At 37.4% G+C, this 22,207-nt stretch overlaps 1 protein-coding gene across 1 annotated transcript in view; it reads right to left on the reverse strand.

The window, feature by feature from the left end:
* Positions 1-4,370: 4,370 nt before the first annotated feature.
* The window catches only part of HCRTR2 (hypocretin receptor 2), a 34,639-nt gene continuing 16,802 nt past the window's right edge, over positions 4,371-22,207 (reverse strand). Inside the window, exons 4-8 of the mRNA XM_065679165.1 lie at positions 14,095-14,210; positions 8,730-8,950; positions 7,264-7,385; positions 6,204-6,404; positions 4,371-4,564 (exon numbers count right to left, since the gene is read on the reverse strand). Coding sequence (XP_065535237.1) covers positions 4,371-4,564; positions 6,204-6,404; positions 7,264-7,385; positions 8,730-8,950; positions 14,095-14,210 — 854 coding nt within the window. The remainder of the gene's footprint in view (positions 4,565-6,203; positions 6,405-7,263; positions 7,386-8,729; positions 8,951-14,094; positions 14,211-22,207) is intronic.

Consider the following 22,207-nt stretch of genomic DNA (forward strand, 5'->3'; position numbering starts at 1 on the left):
GCCACCTCCCACCGCCCAGAGCTTCCCTCGCTGCCATCCCTGCACCCTTTGCTTATATTTCCCCTGTTGCCTCAATCGCTAAGCTGGACCACGTGTGGATGAGACGTGGCTCTGCTATTTCTTACAATGTCTGGTTCTCCCTTTGCATTCAGATCCCGCTTGGTTTCTGGAGAAACTAACAAAGCAAGTCTTTGGCTGCTGCCTGTAATCTCTCCATAAAATGCCTTTTGCTATGTCTGTAGATCTCCTGCAAATATTTCTTAATGCATTTGAGCAGGGAATTTGTTTTCATTTCAGACATGGAGCAGGATCATGATCTGTTAAGGAGAGAAAGGAACTATGGAGCATGATGGACAGCAGACCAGAGGAACAAATAACTAGTCTACAGTCCAGACCCATACTGGACTATGGGTCTAACTTCAGGAGTTTCACTAAAATACACCAAAACCAGTTTGCCATACAAAAGTCAGCACCTGACTTGAGTACTGAATAAAAATTAAATCAACTATTAAGCATACTATTATATACCTGCTGACATTGCTGGACACTCTCTGCTTTGCACCAGAAGGACAAGGAAATAACAGATCCCTAGTGCCTAATCCATACTACTCCTGAGTTTTATTTTTGCAAATTGCCTATCCCATGCACAACATTTTTAATTGGATTTGGTCCTTGAATACTTAAAACATAAAGATCACATAAAACTTAAAGTGTAGTTAGCAGAAATAGAGATGTAATGGGTGAAATCCTGTTCCTCTTGGCAAAGTAAAACTTGAGCCACATCTGTATTTTGCTTAATTTTGGTTGCCTCGACAAAAGTCAGTCTTGAATATATTTTTTAAATATTTTTATTTTTAACTCAGAGTTTAACTTAGTTAATTTATTCTATTATCTATTTAAACTCTCAATGCCAGCATTGCGAATACGTGTCTTTTTTTCCCAAAAGTATGTTCAAGAAAAAAAAAAAGAAAGACTAATCCAATATATCCAACAGGCAGAGAAAAAACTTATTGTCATGTAAAAGGAATAGCCTGTGAGATGTATATAATTTTAACTGTGAGATGAATTTTAGGTTTGAAGGCTAAATTTGCCTTGGCCTAAATCTACTGTAACATGCAGCAGTAGGTTGCAATGAAACTTAGAGTGAGGGATGAGTTAAGCTAACGTTTTGTGTCCTCTCCTTCCTATAAAGCACTCTCCAGGTTAAAGACATGCACCAATTTTGCTAATATGTGAGAATGAGATAGTGCCCTCTACGGAGCTGAGAAGGGGGAAAAAATGCCTTTTTTGAGGTGGAGAGGGGAGAAATTATCTTACAGTCATTGTGACTGCACGGTACAAGCTTATCTTGCCACTGTTACTACACTGACAACAGGAAAGGAGAAAGAAGTCAGAATATCAGACCTCCAAGTCTGTGATATATGTTGAGAGACAAAACACCAGAATGATGGTGGCACAACAATTTGTATCTGTTGGAACAGATATAAAAAAATATTTTGTGATTGTTTAATAATGCTGCAACCAAGCAGAAACACACTTTCTACCTATCCTTAGAATTTCAAATCTTAGATAAGCTGTGATAGTATCAGTTTTGTCTGAAACACGAGCTATTTACTAAACAAGAGCCTGGCCAGAGTAATTCCTGGCCTGGAATAATTTGTCAATGAATGTTTCATATTTTATTCACATTCTCCACACAAGTAGTACTGTTTAGTTAAAGCTACGGCTAAAAAAAATTCTTAGGAACTTTGGAATATTTTGCGTTTGGAGATCTAAGTGAAAATAACAGAGAACAAAAGAGAAATTTTCTCTTACAAAAGAGAAAAATGTGTCCAGAACCTCCATTTCTAACATGTCACAGGAGACCTGCAGGAGCCAAGACCTACCAATGACATTTAGTGGTGGTGTGAACTAACACAATTTATCCCAGTGGCATTAAGGTAGCAGCAAAAAGAACACAATTTGTGTTGGCATGGGGTATTCAACCCCCTCCTTTAGAAAGATGCTACTTACAGTTTTGCCATGAGTGTGATTAATATTGCTATTCTAGTTCTTTGTTACCTGGCCCAAGTTACAAAAATACTGTACCCTTCCAGCCTTCATCATCTCACAGGGATCTGGGCAATACACCTGGCAAGACTGAACGTTGCTGGTTTTCCACAGCCATCCATAACTTTTTATGTTTGAAAAGTACACATACTCCTCTTCTTTACTAGCAAAGCTTTATCTAACCATTTACTTCCTATAATGTTGCTCTCTCTTCAAGGAAAAGCTATACATTTTGTGATATGAAAGTATAGGTTTCCAGAATTTTGACATAACTGACATTATTCAGCAATGGGTTGAGGCAATATTTTATGGCACAATTGAACAGTTATTGATAGTTATTTGGCAATTAGATTAACTTTTTTACTTTTTTACTTACTTATGTAAGAAAAGAAAATAGACAACTTTCCAAATTCCAGTCTTGTATTTCTTTAATGTTTTAATTCATCAGCTCTTTGTCCAACCATTTCAAATTATATAGGAAAATTCTATCTTGTTTCACACAGTTTAAGAATATTACATTTTCTGTGGCTGAAAAGCAAAAATAGTCTTCTAGTGGTAAAGGAATTGCAATCACTATGAAATCAAATGCTGCTGTTTTCTTTTCTTAGAAGAGATAGTAAAACAATTCCTTGAAATAATGACATAATAGCTACAGTAAAAAATTAAGCTTACACATAGGAATATAGTTCCTATATTCCTATGATTTTATTTGTTGCTTAAACATTCTTTCTGTTTATGTATTTCTCTTTATTCTTTTTAATAGAAAGAATATTCTCTTTTTTCTCTTTTAATAGAAAACTTTAATATACAAACAAATGGATTTTTTTTCTCTCACTTTACACCAGTGTAAACTAGGAGTAATTGGAACAATGTCAAGTAAAACAGCTGTTTGAAAAGGCTAAAGCATAAAGTGATTAAGCACTTCATAAAACTATAGCTGTCATAATAGACAGTACAACACATGACATTAGGTCAGAGCAAAACCTAGAAAAAATATTTACATAGGTTAATCAAATAACACCTTCTTTATGAACAACTGGCTTTTCAGGAACATTTGAATGCATGAGACTGTCTTCTTTCTACGTCAAATGCTTTTTTAGTGAAAAAACATGTCCTCCCTTCTAGCTCAGCCTTCCTTTTGAAAAATTTGAGCTGAAATGCAAGAATAGTGCCAGAAGGAGATTGTAGCTCAGGTTTTTACACATCAGCTTCTTCCTAACCAATAGGCCACGTTCTCCTAGTAGACTAAGTCTCCAGTGATTCACCATCTTCGTTCTTTAAGAAGAAAAATTACAATGCATTACAATTACAATGCGAGCCCCAGGTCACTGTGCTTATTCCACAAACAGAATATGGGTGAGTATGTGATCTACTGGTCCAATAAGATACCACCTCTATAATTTCCAGTGAGAAACATTTTATTTGAATAGTTGAAGAGTCGACATTTTCTAAGCATAGAAATCTCTTAATTGTCTGTATCGTTAGTATTAAATGGCATTTGAGAGAGCAATTGTGAAATTAAGCAAGATAGCCAGTGTTTTATATTTTAAAGATCCTCAGACATCTCTGGAGCAACACTTGCAGACATTACGGACTAAAATGAGCTACCAGTGTTAAAATGTCCTGTCTTTCAGGGGTGCTGACACTTGTTATTCCTATTGGCCTGAGTAGGAATTTTGAGCTTATAGCACCTTTGAGTATCACATAAGTTTTATTTAAGTAATTATTTTTTAGGCACTGAATTCTGAAGAAAAAAATAGTGGCTGTTTAGTGTAACCTTATGAAAACATGTGTGACCTGCAGCACTTTGAGTTCATGTCTTAGAAGCATGTCTGTGTTTAGAAAAAGTAACGTTCAATCTCCCCAGATCAATCCGAAGTGAAACTTCCGTAATGAACACAGAATTTACAAGTGAATTAGCAGAAAAAGAAGTGCAAAATAATTCCAGAATATCACTAGTGCATAAGTAAGCATTCCTTGTAAATAAGTCACTCATTTATAGAAACAAGATATAAATAAATGTTTAAGACTTCTTTCAAATACTTAGAGTTCTTTATATAATACATTTTAGAACATTCCACAGCATCTAAAATATATAAAAATAAATATCTACAGTATTTACAAAGTATGATACAATCCAAACTCTAAAAAGGCTTGTAAAGACCTGTTCTTTAGCTCATACTGAGGTAAGTAGGTTTCTGTAAGACTGAGAAGAAATAGGAGAGGCAGTTGTTTTGAAGGAATCCCTTTGTCCAGTAGTAGTCTGTAATACAGCTAAAACAATGTGTCAGTCTCTGGCGGTTTTGTTTATTGAGGCGAAGTCATCCTTGCTGTAACTCCATGGAGGTAAGTTTAGTTATGCTAGGGACAAATTTGTCCCACTCCTCATTCTCTGTGTTGCCAGTGTCCTCTGCAGAAACCCTCACAGCTTCATCTAAATTTGAAGTCATGTTCATCCCTGGTATGTGGAGCTGTAGTTCCACTGATTTCATTGGGCTGAGTGTAGCTGGGATTCCTGTAAGAAAAACCAGAGATTTTAACATGATTTTCCTTTTTGTATCAGATAGCTGACTGGCTCATCCTGTGATTGCCACTCTCTGACTACTGTGCAGGTGATGACTGATTAACAAAATGGTCTGCCAGAATATGTTCCAAACTTTAAATGGAAATTTTAAGTGAAGTCTAAGGTGATTCCTGATGCATAAACCTTAATCTTCTTACTTTTAATTTTTTTAATTTGTTCTACTACTTATTTAATATGCATTAATTAGTAAATTGCCCTGTGGCTCCTTATCCAGATGCCACTGTGACCAGCAGAGCACTACAGATTCCTGTATGCAAGTCAATCATGAAATCACAGAATACTTTGGATTGGAAATGACTTTTAGAGATGACCTAGTCCAACCCTTCCACCATGAACATAGGACAAGCAGTGGATAAAAAATGATGAAAGATAATAGATATAGAGTAAAACATAATCTACAGCCACATTATCATCTGCGTTTCGCGTCTGTAACCTTGCCTGTGCCATACATATAGGAATGCCAACACTACTGGAGAAGAGCAAGCTGAATTCAGGGAAAAAAACAAACATTCCTTTTATAGTAAGTGCAAAGAACAGACTTCTTCAGAGGTAATTTATTTAATTATTTGTAGATATGCATTTAGGAGCAAGTTAGCTGACCTTTCTCTGTTATCAGTATACAGCTGATATAGTCCTAGCCTATAGTATCTGAAATAACTCCTAGATAACAAACATTCACATCCCTAGAAGAGGAGGAATGAATCCCATACTTGAAGTCCCTTGCAAATTTCTGCCGGGATACAACATATAATGTTATGAGACAAATCAAATAATAAATTGTATGCAATTTTCCATCTATTCACAATGCTAGGAAATTGCACAATCATTTCAATGTTTACCCAGATTTTGGAAAGCTTGAACAATTTCTGCTTTTCATTTCAGACTGTGTTCATATATTTATCAACCTGTATGGGAGAAAAATCAAGAGTATCTCCCCAGCTGTTCCTGAATGCACACAATAGTTCTCTCCCCCTTCCCCCACCCATCCCCCCACCCCCCTCCCAGAGGATGGAAAAGAAAAGAAAATGTGAGAAAATAAATTAATGTGAATTTCTTATTTAATCATCTCAACTCACACCAGAATGCATGGTATGCATATCATTTGAAATAGTCAAGGACATTCATGTATGTGTTATAAAATATACCACAACTTCAGAGAACTACCTCTGAGTAGAATATAGTTGTTTATAAACACATTGCAACTCCAGGGATAATGATTTTCATACTTTCAGGTACCTGTTCTTTATTTACTTAGGAGTCTAAAGGAAGTATGAATCCAAAAAAAGTATTTATATAAAATATTATTACTTTACACCCTCCCCAATTGCAACTCAAGTTTTGAAATAAATGAGATTAAATTTTGTTTCATCAATATATTAACTGAAGTTAGCATATTCTATAAAATATTTCTTATAAGTTACTTTTCTTACAGTCAGTTCTTAGTTGTAAACACCCTTGTCTCATTGCACTGTGCTCAGATTCAAATGGTGTTTGCACAATTAAATTTTACTTCCACAGCATCAAAAGAAACATAGCCAAGTATACTACCAGTAGGTAATAGGTGCAGTACCATTTACTGGAAGTGTGTTTATGTTGGTCAATACAACATTTTCTGAAAGTTTTGAAATGTTGTCAAAATTGCTGATCTGGGTGGTCAAGGATTTCCGACTCTCTGTACTGGCATGACCTCTGGTGAGCCGTTCATCATGGTGACCTCGAATGCCGAAGATGCAACAAGAAAATGCTGCTTTAAATTCTTCTCTAAATTTCCCTGTCAACCACAAAAAAGACTCATGAAAAAATGTACCATAAACAGCTTTTCATCAAACTTTATAGATTAGAAAAAAGCAGCTATCTAAAGAAAAATTAACCCAAAATACCCAGATAGTCTTCTAATGCAGAACTAGGAAATCACAATTTCATCATCTTGGAGAAAGACAAAAAACATATAACCTTTCTAAGAAGATACATGAGATGTGGTATGAAGCCTAAATTATTCTTAGCTAGACAGAATAGACAAATTAGAATGATTTATGAAGTCATGTCATGGATAGTCTGTTGATTAATAACATATCTAAGAAAAATAGGTAATCGAGAAATCATAGGCTTAAATGACCTGACGTGAAATGAGAGGTCATAGCTAATTTATATTTTATCTTGAATACCTTTCAGGAGGAGACTCAAAGTGTTCAACAGCCTATTAGTCTGCTTCTGGGGCTCAGAGTATGTTGTTCAGATCATCCTCACACTACACACCACCGCAATACCTGCATATAAAATGCCAACTGGAGGTAGTCTCTGGCCTGTGCTACCTCCTAGACAGTATCCTGGGAGAGTTTAGAAGAATGGTATTTGTTTCAGACCAAAGTAATGCCAGGGGCTTCTCTACCAAATTAATGGCATGGACAATCACATTCAAGCACTTGGCCTGAGGCCCTGGCACAGTTTAGTTTAGTTATAGGTAGATAGCCAGAAGGTAATGGGATACTTCAAGCAACTTGCTCCAAGAAGAAGATCTAGCTCCCACAGGAGCAGCTGGGCTGATGTTGCACAGTCATTAATCTTATTTGCTATGGCTCATTACATTCAAACTATACATTAAACTTGAATTCTAAGTAACTGTAACTTACCACTAAGGAAGTTATAAATAATAGGATTGGCTGCACTGTTTGCATACACAAGCCAGTGTGAGAACGTGAACCAGGCATATACAGTTTCTCTGTCATCGGCATGATTAAACATTCCCAAAACCCTGCAGAAAAAGAAAAGCAAACCTGAAGGATGTCAAAATTAAAAATCATATAAAATTTGGCATGTTCTAGCTTAATTTTATCTCTGATGATTCATTTGCAGCATCACAGAAAAGCTGACTCAACAGTACTTGGTTTCTTGATAAAGTCCACGTCCCTCAGCTCCCTGTCTTGGTGGTTTAGCAGAACAGAAAACATCAGTACTTCACTTTGCAGTGGTGCAGATGCATGACTTGTCTGCTAGGTAACCAAAGTCAGCTGGTTTTAGATAAATCAAGAAAAGATAGTGAAAGTTGCTTTTGACCTATTCGTGTCATTGAGGTTCTCAGCTCCAGGCCCACTCTCCAATAAACAAGAGCTCTAGAATTCAAAAGGCAATAAACTGGCCCCAGAACTGAGGTCACAGTTGCAGCTTCTGCCCAAAGAAATCTGTTTTGCCTAGATTCCTTACACCTAACTTTTGCCATGTAAGTGAAAATCTAACTATGGACCTACTCTGCCATTGTAGTCAAGGCAGCCTGTGTAGCTCCTCTATGGTTCAGATTGTAGGTGGCCTGAACTGCCTTCTGGAAATACTCTTTTTTCTCCACATTGCCTACCAAGGGACTTGAGAACGAAAAGTACTCAAATTGTGACTCAGGAAGTGCCAGGATTGAATGGGATGTATTTAAGCCTTCACATCCAGTTTGAAACTATTCCTTTAAAATGCTCCGCAAGCACCAATAACAGGCTGGTTATTTTTTAGGATATTCAAATCTTCTGTTATATGTCATTATTTATTGGTATTCCAGAGGGCTCATGAGATATAACAAAACCTTGGCCTGTCAAGGCTCATACAAAAAACCAAGAGCGTACACAATTTTGTCTCAAATGAACAGGAGAGAAAAGGGTAAGAAAACAAATTCCAGGCAAACTGAAGGGTTAGCCTAAGGTCTCAGAATTGTACATGATGGGTGTTCAAACCCAGCATTTCATAGTCCTCAGAGCAAATCACAACACTACACTCTCCTGCTAACCTTCAGCGGTTGCTTTAGGTAAATACACTTCCATGGGTGCATTTACAGAAAACAAGCTGTAATCCCATGTAAATGACAGGCTTTAATGAGGAGATAGGCTAGATAATTTTCATAAGGAAGAGCTTGCTAATAAGGGTTAAGACAAGTAATATGGATAGGTCAGATTTTCTTTTTCCTTTGCAACTCTATGCTTATCATGCAATTATTTCTTTATCATGAAATAAGTAAATTTATCCTTTAGAAGTATCTGCCAGAATAACAGGAATGTCTTAACAGAGGATTGTTTTTAGACAGATTTACCAAGTGTTTACATTTTGGGATAAACTTTACCTTTTCAAGACATTGAGGATGCTAATTGGTAGATAGCAAAGTGCAAAAACCAGGAGGACAACCATTAGCATACGCGCTGTTTTCCTTCTTGCACGAATCTGTTTTATTTCAGCTGCCACAGCACTAATCTTTGACTTTGTTGATTGTCCCAGCCCTCGAGGCTGTGCTGAGGACTGTAGAGGCTTCCACTTTTTCTGAACAACAGAAGAAGTTCCTGGGATCTAAGAAAGAAAAAATAAGGGACAGTGTGAAAAAGTAGTGTTGTGGATAGCTATAACAAGAAAAATAGACATGTTGACATATAAAATTTAAGCTTGCAGGCAGAAGCAGGACCTTTTTATTGATTTATTTAGTTGCAAAAAACAAGCCCAATTTCAGACACACCTGAAGGACTGCATAAAAATATGCTTTAAAGCAAATATAGCAATACCAAATATATAGATACTAAAATTTTCTTTACTTGCATTTGTAAATATCTTGCATTGCCTGTGCCTTCAGATTATTGCACCAGCTGTATTGGTGCAAATATGGTGCTGTAAAGTTCTACATTAAATATTTTGTTGTATGGCAGAGTAGTTTACCCGATTAATATGCTGCTAACTTAAGATACTAAACAGCTTTTCAGCAGTCCAAAACAAGGATTTAAAGCCTACGTACTCTTAAGTGCCACAAAACTTCCAAATATGCAATTTAAATGACAATGAAGCAGCTAAAGAAATCACAGCTGAAGAACGGATCTCCATGCACAGCTCTTCAAACCTGAATGTATATACAGTGATGAATACAGGAGAATCATAGAAGAGTGCCAAGACATAGGAAGCATTAGGTTAGCCAGAGACAGCCTTCAATGGCTAAATGTAGCACCATGATATTAAAAAAATTAAATCTAATTTTTTGTTTTCTGTGCCCTCACAGAAACCAAGCCAAACAAAGCAACTTTGCCTCAGTTCTTCAAAATTATCTCCTGCCTGCAGCCAAATGTGAAAGAGTACAGATGATAAGGACGTACTCAGAGAACTCCATCACAATGACATAATGCTTTTAATGTTACACATTGCGAAAAACTTTTGGGTAGAAACATAGTTTTATTCAAGTGTAGTACAATTATCTGTGGGGCCAGTAGTTTCATGAGTGTAAAATAATGCATGTTTAAAAGTATCTGCAAAATTAAAATTGTCTACTGTAACATTTTAAAAATCAGGGCTTATCCACATAAACTGACCAGAAAGAAAATGGAATATCAGAAAAAATATAAACTAAAAAGGGAATACTTGTTCTAAAATAAAAGCATGAATTTTCAGAATTGTTCTAGAATACCTATTGTATTTTGGGTTTGTTTTGGGTTTGGTTTTTTGGGGGGTTTTTGGGGGGTGGAGGACGTTTCTTGTTTGGGTTGGTTTGTTGTTGTTTTTATTAGTAGCTTCCTTGCATGGAAAAGCCCTTGACTTAGCATTTATGTGCACTGTCAAACCGAATTTACAACTATTAGGATGTTTTGGCAAAGTTGTGTTGTAATGAAGAGGAAACCAATGAAGCAGAAGAAGGGATATATTATAACATGCACTTTTTAAGAATTTGTCTATGGACATAAAACAAACAAAACCCCCTTGCACGCACTTCTACTGCAGCTCCCTCTCATTCAGCTGAAATAAGAATTATCAGTTTCATACCTGGACATGCCTGTCTTATTGCAAGGGGTTTACTCAGCTGTGGGCTTGAGCTGCAATGTATCTTTACTGTGGACTACTGAGACAATGTGCTCTAAGATTCTGATTTGGGCTTATCAGAGGTACTCAATTTTCTGTCCTTCTAATTTTGAAGCAGAAGCTTTCCCTTCAGTCATACTGAGTTACCATATTGTAGCAAGAACTGGAGATGGAAGCAGAGAAATTCAGCCAGATCTCTCCCTCCTGGTTATGCCAAAGATTTACTTGAAGAAATAAATGACCAGCTTTCCTGGTAGCTAGATGCAAGTTAAATGAAGAAAAACATTATCTTGGCTCAAAATTGTGAATGGCAATTTCCACAGAAATGTTAGAAGTGACTGTGCTCATGGTTTGCACCTGTGTGTGCAGACAGAAGGGACTTTTCTCATATTTAAGTAGTCTTTAATCACAGAATCATAGAATCTATATTTAGGTCGAAAGTGACCTTCAAAGGAGCAGGAGGTGATGAAAAGTAGAACTGTATACAATGTACAGTCTTACTGTACTGTATATTAGATTTCTAAATCTTGAGGGATTTGTATTGAGAGCCTTTCTTAAGAGCCCTGTTTTCCTCAGTCTTTCCCTGACATACATCTGGGCTTTGTTACTATTAACACCAATAGGCAATAATGCAGCAAGAATGTTATCAGTAAAAAGAATAGAAAGAGCTATATACACAGAGACACATAGTTGAACCAGTACCATCTAAGGAGCATAACACTTCAGAAGTGTGTGTGTATTTACAGAAATATTTACAAATATGCATTTATGTAAATGCACATACATGTATTACATTCATAGGATGAGAGGAAATGGTGTCAAGTTGCACCAGGGGAGGTTTAGATTTGATATCAGGAAAAAATTTCTTCTTGGAAAGGGTTGTCAAGCATGGGAAGAGGCTGCCCAGGGAAGTGGTTGAGTCACATTTCCTGGAGATATTTAAAAGACATGTAGATATGGTACCTGGGGACATGGTTGAGTAGTGGGCTTGGCAGTGCTAGGTTGGCAGTTGGACTTGATGATCTTAAGGGTCTTTTGCAGCATAAATGATTCTATAGCTCTATCATTATGTATGTATAAGCATATATGGGTCAGCATAATGCACATATTTGCTTTTCAGTAATGAAACAGTTATAGAGATAATTGAGGAGAATTTCTGTATTTCCAATAATTCACTAAAAGACTACTAGCTGTATCCAAACATGTACTATAAATTGCAGTTATTTTCTTATGCACCTTTCCTCTATCACCTCAAATTCTTATCAAGGGGTTTATAATCAGAGGAAATCTCTCCAAATGTAATAACTTGCAAAAATTGGAAGGGTATATTTCAGCTGCCAAAATGAAAATAGGTAGAGTTCCTAGTTATTAATATGAATGGACTGTAGCGTCAATGCTTTTGGACATCAGTAAATTGAAGCATACAGTATGGACTCAAAAATAGAAATTATGTATCAACACTTTCATCATAAGTCCTTTCAGTTCTATTTATTTGTTCAGAAGTTACTTTTAATCTCCTTAAAATCCACAAGAGATCATAGCCTGCTAAGTTACTACTTCCTTGCTAATAATTAAAATAAACTACTCAGAATGCTTGGCATTTGTGGCATGATCTTGTCTTCGCAAAGATGTATCATTAATTCAAAGATTGCAAAGCTTATAGTCAAAGATCTGTTTGAAAGACACGACCAGTAATTTCAAGAGCTATTGCACAAAATACGATAAGGATAGCTTGCGAATCTATCTTACCTTCAGTCATTGAAAATTTGCATGCACAACACACTCAATTTTCAAAAACAACCTCTAGAACAAAAGTAAGGTCTAGAAACCATCTACTGTTTGCTGTGTTTTTTCTATCACATATGTGTCTGGGATGCTTATTGTACCTTGCAATAGGATTACTATATTTAATTGAAGTTCTGGAAAACAGCATGATTTCTTAATTGGAACTATTATCAAATGATACATTTATCGCACTGCATTCATTTGATCTACATAACTGATTATGTCACACCTGTTGCACTTAGGAAAATGCCTGTCTGCAGACAAGTCACAGTTGATAATAGATGTGCAGTGATTTTAATTTCACTTAGTGCAGCCTCTTACACATAGTGCTATCATTTATGCTAGGAAAAGAGGTACCTGTAATTTTGTATCATTGATAGCTCTACGCCTGTAACAGTATTTGTCTTTCTGCCACCCAAAAAAAAAAAAAAAGATCATCTGAACTTTGTGAGCATGTGAGATGTACAGGGAGAAGAAATACTGTGAAGAAAAAATAGGACAGCTAATACAATAGGGGTGGGAAGAACCAACCGCACAAAACAGGTTGGTTTCCAGTCCTTCAGCTTCTGCTCTGAATCTGAACCAGCATTTTTAAGCTATGTGCAGGTTAAAATGTGCAGGTTACAATTGCTTTGCATTAATTTCATGGACGGTTTGAGAGAATAAGTAGATTGTAAAGAAAGTACAAAAGAGAAGGTTAAGAAGGAATATGGAGAATTGGGTGCTACAGGACAGATAACTACTTGGTAATGCAGGTCATCTTAGAGCCTTGTTAGACTCAATTTAATTTTCAGGCTGAGCAAAGGCTTTCTTCTGGTGAAGGGTCATAGAATCATAGAATGGTTTGGGTTTGAAGGGACCTTAAAGATCGTTCAGTTACAACCTCCTTGCCATGGGCAAGGACACCTCCCACTAGACCAGGTTGCTCTAAGCCCCATCCAACATGGCCTTGAACACTGTCAGGGACTGGGCATCCACAACTTTTCTGGGCAACCTATGCCAGTGCCTCACTACCTCCACATTGAAGAACTTCTTCCTAATTCACACCCTAAAAAGCCATTCTCTAGCAAGCAGCACTTCAAATAGCTAGAGGGTGAAAAACCTTTCTGAAAACATTCACATCAATCTTTCCACTTCAATTCAAATGTTCTTTGTGTGTTTGCTTGCTTCATTTTTTTTGTTTGTTTGGTTTTTTTTGTTTTTGTTTTTGTTTAGTATTTCCATTTCCTTTCCTGATTTTTTAATCTGGAGCTTGTAAAACAGATGTTCACATTAGAAATCATGCCAATTAGTTGTCGATAATTCACATCAACTGCTACTGATATCATCCAACTTCATATCAGGCAAGTCCAGTCTCACGGTTTTTGTGATAGTTGGACTTTCTAGTCTAACTTTTTGTTCAAGTTGGACCTGTTTGAGCCTGAGATTTTATAGAATGAAAAATAAAAAATTGTACAGACTACTAAGAAGATGAGAAGGCCAAACCTAAGTTTTGACAGCTACAGGAGATTGTAGCAGTATGAGTAAGGTCACCTAAGGTATTTTGTTAAGCATTTCAGATACAATGGGAGAGTTCTTTCTTCTTCCTATGATAAATCTCTCTGTTGCCTTTTTCTCTCTTTCTCCCCCTCTAAGCCCTTTATACACATGGGCAAGAAGGAGTCTACATTCAGCCTGATTGCCTTAATTTGTTAATGCATCTCAGTGTCTATTCAATGAGGCTGTAGGCCAGGAGTGCCACTGAACCTGGCCTCAGTGCTGTAAAAGTCCAAGTCCTGAGTGACAACATGGAGCATATAGATGAGAAGGTTGTACATAGGAATCTGAGCATAGTCACAGCAGCAAACAAATAAAGCTAGTGTTAAGTGACTTACCTGGCGACACCACAGCTTTCGAAATATTTGCAAATAGGCCAACACCATAAGACACAGTGGTGCCATGTAAGTCACCAGAAAAAAGCATGTGTGATACATTTTGGGGTAAACCTCAGCTGGAAAGAGAATTCAAATAGGAAAACTGCATTTAAATATACACACATTTCAAAATCACTTTAAGCCAAGTTTTTCATACAGATTGCATGAGTTTTCCAAACATAATAAGTTATAATGGAAGATGTATCCACTAATATTATGGGTAGGATTGATTTTTTTAATCACTTCTATATACATTCTCTTACTTTTATAAACATGCTTTTATCTCAACCATCTTTGACATCACATTATTTCTTTCATATCACATTATTACTTTGGGTATTAAGTCTTCAGAAGTTTTGCTTTTTATTAAATCAGTGAAAGACAGAAAATTTCAGTATCTAACAATAGCTAGTTAACTATCCAACCTATCTCATCTTTGACATATTTAACAGGTTGTGTAACTCTTTAGTTTCAGTTCTGCAAAAGCTATTACATCTCCCTGAGTAAATTGCACAGTCTCTCACCTATAAAGAGAAAATGTAGACTACAGCACACAGGATGCTAACGGGAGGAGGCAACAGGCATTTCTGAAATCACTTTTCTGTGGCAGAATAAACATGATTAAGACTCAGTGATTTATTAAGATTATATTTAAGAAAAAAAATAGAATTAGTTCAGTCAAGTGCTGTAAACTGAGGAAATTTGTGCGATTATTTTTGACTCAGCTGTAACAGTAATGAATTTGCTACCATTGTGTTCTAGTTTCCTGTGCATCTCTTTTGAAAATACAAGTTATGAATGTTATTTGCTTAGAGACAAACATCTTACAAATGTTGCATCATAGGCTTCATCATTAGATTATAGCAGTGTGTGAAGTGGGTGCCTAGAAAACTTGTTTTCACTTTTGTATCATCAAATGTAATTTGGTATTATCAAATGTTGATATCAATTATAACTTAACATTTATGGATGGCTTCAGAAAAGGAATGAACATTATGGAGACTGACAATATGTAGCAGAAAACAAACTGCACTTCTTGAGCAGTTAAACTGCATAAAAATCCTATGCCTTGCGTTTTGGCTAAAGAAGGAATGTTTATGTTAATTTCTAGAATTTCTGAATGTTTTGGGAAGATAAGATCTGCAATTGCAGCTCTGTGTCATATGTAGGTTTCATAAATAAGAAAAAAAAAAGAGGAAGAAAAAGAAAGTTGGAGAGTTATGTGAGATCAAAACATTGGTGAGCCAAACTTATTTTCTGTCTGTTAAAGGGACTGTGATTGTGGACCCTATCAAAGAAGAGGTCCTAGAAAGCCAGGAGAATCCCTGAGAGTTTTGTTAGACAAGGAGATACAAAGACTTAGCCCATAACTCTCATAGCAGGGAGAACACCTCCCTGCTAAAATCCCTGTTAACATCTCCCTGTTAACATAATTGTTAACTCCAGGTTCACCCCCAAACCCAGACTTGAGTAATATCACTCTCAATGTTGGGCCTGAAAGTGACAGCTGGTTCACCAATCAGAAAACCTTCAGTATCAGGGAAACAGAAACTTGCTATTATTTGCTACAGCAAAATCCAGCCTGTATTCTTTGCTAGCAAAGATAATAGAGACATTGTAATTGTCATTTAACAACTTTGTTGGATCAGGATTCAAAAAATTCAGATGAGCAGCATTTGACTCTTTTCTTGCTCGAAAATCCTGTGGCATACCAGATCACCAACTCTTAACTAGTAGCTGCAGCTACTACCTCTTGTCACTGTTCCTAGGGGAGGCAGACCATCTGGGGCAGCTTTTTTATAACAGGTGATAACCTGGCTATGCATATTGACTGATGATCTCAAACTTGCTTTTGCATTCCAGAAAATGCAGCCTCGCAGCAGTCCTGTCAGACAGGGAAATACCAACATGCACGCTTCACAGGTGGAGAGATTAAGGAGAAACTGGAGTAACATGTCTTACTGGGATCACAGGAGGTCAGAGCTGAAAGTACATTCTTTCTGCTCAGAAGGGGGTGCCACCTGCCTCATCAATGCTCTGCAGGCAGCCAGGCCCCTTTCAGGTAGAAGGATGGTACATATTTAAAAGGCCATCTGGAGTTTATGGCTTCCAATTTAGCATTCCAAGTAAAGTGAAACATTAAATGAGCCTAGCTATCTACAAAGAACTGATGAACCAGGTTGGAGGAAGATCCTAACACTTGCCTTTGAAGTTTAGCCACCTGGAAAGTGCTAGCTGCTAAACATCAAAGGAAACCTATCCCTCCTCCACCCAGGGCAAAGCCCTTTGTAAAACCTTTCCCTAAGAAGCATGACTCTGTTTAGCTTCTTAAGCCAAAGAAAAGCTTTAAAGCTGACAATCACAGCAGTGAGAAGGAGGAAGGGCTGGTTTGGGATACCATTCATTTATCAAGTGAGTGAGTTCCAGGCTCCTTGAATGAGAACATCAATCAGTCTATGGGTCCTGGTAATATATCAGCTGCCTGACTGGGACTGCTGAGCCTCTTACTGCCAAGAAGAAGAGGAGGAAGGTGTCTTTGCCTTCTGTGGTCACCTAATGGGCTTCAGGACAGGGAGAGATTGTTCTTAGCTGGAGTAATCATCTCTTTAAGAAGAAATTAATGATTCTCACAGCACCGGATGTTATTTTACTGAAAAAAGGGGACAAAAAGCAAACAGATGGTCACACGGATTGGACTGGGGTGAGATCAGCATTTCTACTCAGCGCCAGTCATACCGCATGATCACTCCACTTGATGAAGGGTGCTAAACCAAACCTTCTTCTGTCTGCTGCAGGGGTTATTAACCAACTAGTAAACCTTTCCAAAGCTTCCTTCTTGGCACTGTGTTCCAGTCCCAGACTGTTCAATGAAGCAAGGAGGTAGAAGACTGAAACTACAGCTTCTGGATTTTTGCCAGAATTTTACTATATTTTTGTAAATACATACATATATATGTGTATATATAAACACATGTATACAAACCGAAAACATTCCAGACTCAAAAGGTTTTGATATGTCTAGCAAATTAAATGTTCCCTTAAGCCATAGGTGCATAATGAAATTGGTACTCTTGACATCTTCCCTACGAACAGGGGGAACAAACTATCAAGTTTGTTGAGCATTGGTATAGAGTTCCCAGGTTCCCCAGTCTTAGGAAGATACCTACAATGTTTTGGAGCTTCTGACATGAAGAAGCAATGCAGTTGAAAGGGTATACTTTTAGAAAAAAGCTTAATAAATAGGGATGCTAGGAAGTGGATGCCCATAGTAGAGAAAATTTGATCACATGAGACAGCCTTTTCCAAACTATGTTCCTGTATCAGAGGATTTACAGTTAGCTAATACTAAAATTACATTTACAAACCTGATATATTATCCTTGAGCTCTCAGTTAGTGACAACATCAAGCATAATTTTAGTATTAACAATATTCTTCTTTCTGCATTAAAATGTCCCACAAGGTGTTCCTTAAATTCTGAACACTTCAATAAACAGGATGTAAAAAACTTCATGTAATAATGCAATTTCCAGCTATATGTTTTCCAGAATTAAGACAATATGGGTTTTGTACTATTTTATGAGCAGTCTAAGAGGAAATGGAACACAAAGTCTTCCCTTTGTTTCCATTCAACCATGTAGTTTTGGGAAAGGATTATCTCCATATTCTATCATTTGCAAAGGGGTTGGCTAATGCAGTTTGGCTAACACTCCTTTTGCGAACAGCTCTAAAAGAATGTATTTAGCTGACTTGGACACATGGAGAACTCATTCTAATATATGTTTCTTTTATTTTGGCACTTTATCATCAGATTCAGCACATAGCAATTACAGACTATTATAGAACTGTGGCCAACACTGGCTCCTTAAGTGAGCCTGCATAGGTCACATGTTGGACCCTTCTGCATTCCCAAATAAAATATTGTTATTAGACAGTACTCAAAATGAAAAACCCTCAGCTTAAAATTGGCAAAGAATTTTATATTTAGGAATGCCAGAAGCAATTAAAAAGAAATTGAGCCCTGTTTTAGGCTGAACTATTGCTCCATTTGCAGTTACTGGCAGCCCTCCAACAGCATACTTGAAACCTTATTAGTCAGGGTGGCCACTATTTGTTCTCTGTTAAGGATTCCAAGTGTCACAGTGCTGATCAGACCTTCTTCTAGACCCTCATCAGACTTGTATGGATTTCAGCAGCTGGATCTAAATCTGGGTAAGGTATGGTCTCCTGCTTTGGCATCTCTGGACATAACTTCCCGTTAGTCCTCCATAGAACCTCATGTTTTGGTGATCCTGCATTCCCAGAATTAGAATAGACATCCAAAACACTTTTGGAAAGTGTCACTAAGCTCTCCCTTTATGCAGTCCCAACTTTGACAATTCACAGTTTAACATCCTTGGGACATACAGTGCAAATGATACTCCTCAAAATTTCATCAGATGTACCCTAATTTTAGACAACATAAATTATGTGCAGGTCTAAACAAAGCAGTGAGCATCCAAATATAATCCCTTTCCTCTAAACTGACTTTTCTGTAGGATTTGTTCTGGATCCCTTGAGTGTGTGCAGTATCTATATCTCCACTTTCTCTTTGCAAATATAGCTTATTCATAGGAATATCAATATTTTTCTCCTTCAGCTCCTCCTAGTTGTCTTTATTTGCTGCTCAATATTCCCATAGTCAAAAAAAGGCAAAACAAAATCCAACAAAAGATGTAACTATTTTCTTTGAAAATATTAGCTTTTTATTCCTTCTTCTAGCCTCAATGCTCATCAGCTGCCCTGTTATCCATGTTCATTTGTTCTTCTTTTGGGGCTTTTCAAACCCTGGTTTTCAGTCGAAAAATTGAATCTTCTATGCTTTGGTCTAACTCAGTGTGCTTAGCTATTTTAATCACAGAATCATAGAATCATAGAATAGTTAGGGTTGGAAAGGACCTCAAGATCATCTAGTTCCAACCCCCCTGCCATAGGCAGGGACACCTCACACTAAACCATCCCACACAAGGTTTCATCCAACCTGGCCTTGAACACCGCCAGGGATGGAGCACTCACAACCCCCCTGGGCAATCGATTCCAGTGTCTCACCACCCTCACAGGAAAAAATTTCCTCCTTATATCCAATCTAAACTTCCCCTGTTCAAGTTTTAACCCGTTACCCCTTGTCCTGTCACTACAGTCCCTGACAAAGAGTCCCTCCCCAGCATCCCTATAGGCCCCCTTCAGGTACTGGAAGGCTGCTATGAGGTCTCCACGCAGCCTTCTCTTCTCCAAGTTGAACAGCCCCAACTTTCTCAGCCTGTCTTCATACGGGAGGTGCTCCAGTCCCCTGATCATCCTCGTGGCCCTCCTCTGGACTTGTTCCAACAGTTCCATGTCCTTTTTATGTTGAGGACACCAGAACTGCACACAATACTCCAGGTGAGGTCTCACAAGAGCAGAGTAGAGGGGCAGGATCACCTCCTTCGACCTGCTGGTCACACTCCTTTTGATGCAGCCCAGGATACGGTTGGCTTTCTGGGCTGCGAGCGCACACTGAAGCCGGCTCATGTTCATTTTCTCATCGACCAGCACCCCCAAGTCCTTCTCTGCAGTGCCGCTCTGAATCTCTTCTTTGCCCAGTCTGTAGCTGTGCCTGGGATTGCTCCAGCCCAGGTGTAGGACCTTGCACTTGTGATGGTTGAACTTCATAAAGTTGGCATCAGCCCACCTCACAAGCGTGTCAAGGTCCCTCTGGATGGCATCCCTTCCCTCCAGCATTCATAGCTAATGACACTTTATTCTCCATAGTCTGAAAAGTATGTTAAGGTATATATCTATTATATTGTATCCTCATTGATAATATATTGTTGGCTATACATTTATTAGGTAATTCCATGATTTGAGCAACCTACTTGTAACTTAATGCATAAAAAGGTTCTTCTCTCAAGTTTCTATGAGAATCTATTATTAGAAAGTGGAGAGGATTATTTTGTACAGATAGCTGAAATGTGCCAGCACAATAGCTAGCAAGGATGGTGCATTATCATTAGAAGAATAATTCATTAAAAAGGCAGCTGGATAAAAATTGGATCCTTGTCTTTTATGGAATGAAAACCTCCTCATTTCAAAAAACTTTAATGTATTTTTAATAAAAAATTGTTTTCAGTTCATGCTCAATATAAATGAAAAAGAAAGCCAACAAAATCAGTTTGGAGTGTTTGCACTACATTTCTGAAGCCACACACAAAAAGAACTTAATTGTATGCACAACAACTTGCCTTTGTTATACTCCTTTCTACCTCTCCAAACACTAAGTGAAGGTTCAGAGTATAACCTGAAGATCAACAGAATTCATTGGACAAATACAATCTACAGGAGTAGACTCTTGTAAATATGTGGGAGGTTTTTTCCTTTTGTATCATGGGTGCTTCAGCTCTGGCATATCTGTGAGCTGCAACTACTTCAGCACAGCACTGAAAGAAAGGCACTCTTTTAAATAGTTCCAAGGGTACCATGGAGTCTGTAGTTCCAAAGCAACACTTTCCTGTTGGGAATCAGAAAGTGGCCGATGTGGATCTAGAAATTTTTTGATCGCATTCCCTGATGAAATGCTCTTCTGACTTCCTAATTAATCAACTACATAATTTTCATTTCCTAGGTTGATTGAAACAGTCTTTGTTGCAGATCTAGCCTTGAAGATGAAGACATGGATAATTAGTTCTGCAGTCAAAATGAGTGGACATAAATTGTACTTGGACTGAATGCTGAGAAAGAAAATAGTCACATAAATACTGCAGCATCTAGCAGCAGACAGGGATACAAAATTGTTCACAGATGAAGAAAGAACACTAGAAGTAAAGAGCAGATGTGTCCTCTCCTATGAAACAGCAAGTACAATACTCATAAGCACAACAGAGGCGTGCCCTAACCTACAGACGCACAGCACATCTGCACAATTTTGTCTGCAATGAGTGCCAGCTAGCTAATGGCCATCTCTACCCCCTTACCTTGTCCCAAAGGACTAACCGGGATGAGGGAGATAAAGAACAAGGAATATGATAGCCAATGTCTTATTAATCCCCTGGTGGCCCTGCAGAGGCCAGTCAGGTGAGAAACTTCCAAAAGAGCACATAGAAGAACCCTCAGCAGTTCAAGCTGCTTAAGGTAATTTATCACAATAATTAAATACAGGTGGTCCAGTTGCATTTTATTTTAATTGTTCACATGATTGGAATCTTCTTCTACAGAGACATCTCTTGGAGAGAATTTGATTGTTTTTAGTCTGACTTGAGGTTATTAAACAGGCATTTTTAGCTACATATTTTGGCAAACTTGGCTTTATTTTCCTTTGTGTGAATAATGGTATTACTGATGGTCATTATATCCAGTGTCAGAGCCACAGCATGTAACTCATATGCTCTATTAGCATTGGAGTTATGCCAGGGCCCACCAGAGTTGGTCTTAACCATTTGGGGTGGTGGCTAACACCACTTACTGTGAATGGAGACAAAAAAGAAGTAGTTACTCCCTGGCAACCCTTATGGCTTTTTACAGCTGAATTTAAATACAGAACAAGTTAGATTAAAAGTTAATTTGGAAAGGCAGAATTATACTTCTTGGATAGAATAATTGGTAACTGATTACATTTACAAAGTTATTTAAATTATCTTGTCTATGGCAAATTTCAAATAGTAGACTAACTCACTACTCCATATTGATAATGTCTCTGTAAATTTTGTAAGGACATGAAATTTGTATTGAAGTCCCAAGAGAGATTTATAAAGGCAAGTCAAATACCAGCAATTAGCAAATGCAATATACCAAGGAAACAGCAATTTCTGTTCTCATGTAGCTATTTCTTAAGGCTAAATGCTGAAGTCTTTGTAAACCTGCAATGTCCATCGATCACAGAATTATATAAGCCTCTGGGAAACATTAACACGGTCAAGGCACAAGCCAGCCTCATTCATTTAAACAAGGTTTCAAATGTACTTGAAGTCTTAGCAATACAAAAGAAAACAGGATTTCACAGTATTTGAAAAATGGTAGTTCTAGGAAAGCTTATCTAATTAATAACATGTTTGTGATATATTT

This window comes from Lathamus discolor, chromosome 5, assembly GCF_037157495.1.
Source record: "Lathamus discolor isolate bLatDis1 chromosome 5, bLatDis1.hap1, whole genome shotgun sequence".
NCBI classification, from domain to species: domain Eukaryota; kingdom Metazoa; phylum Chordata; class Aves; order Psittaciformes; family Psittacidae; genus Lathamus; species Lathamus discolor.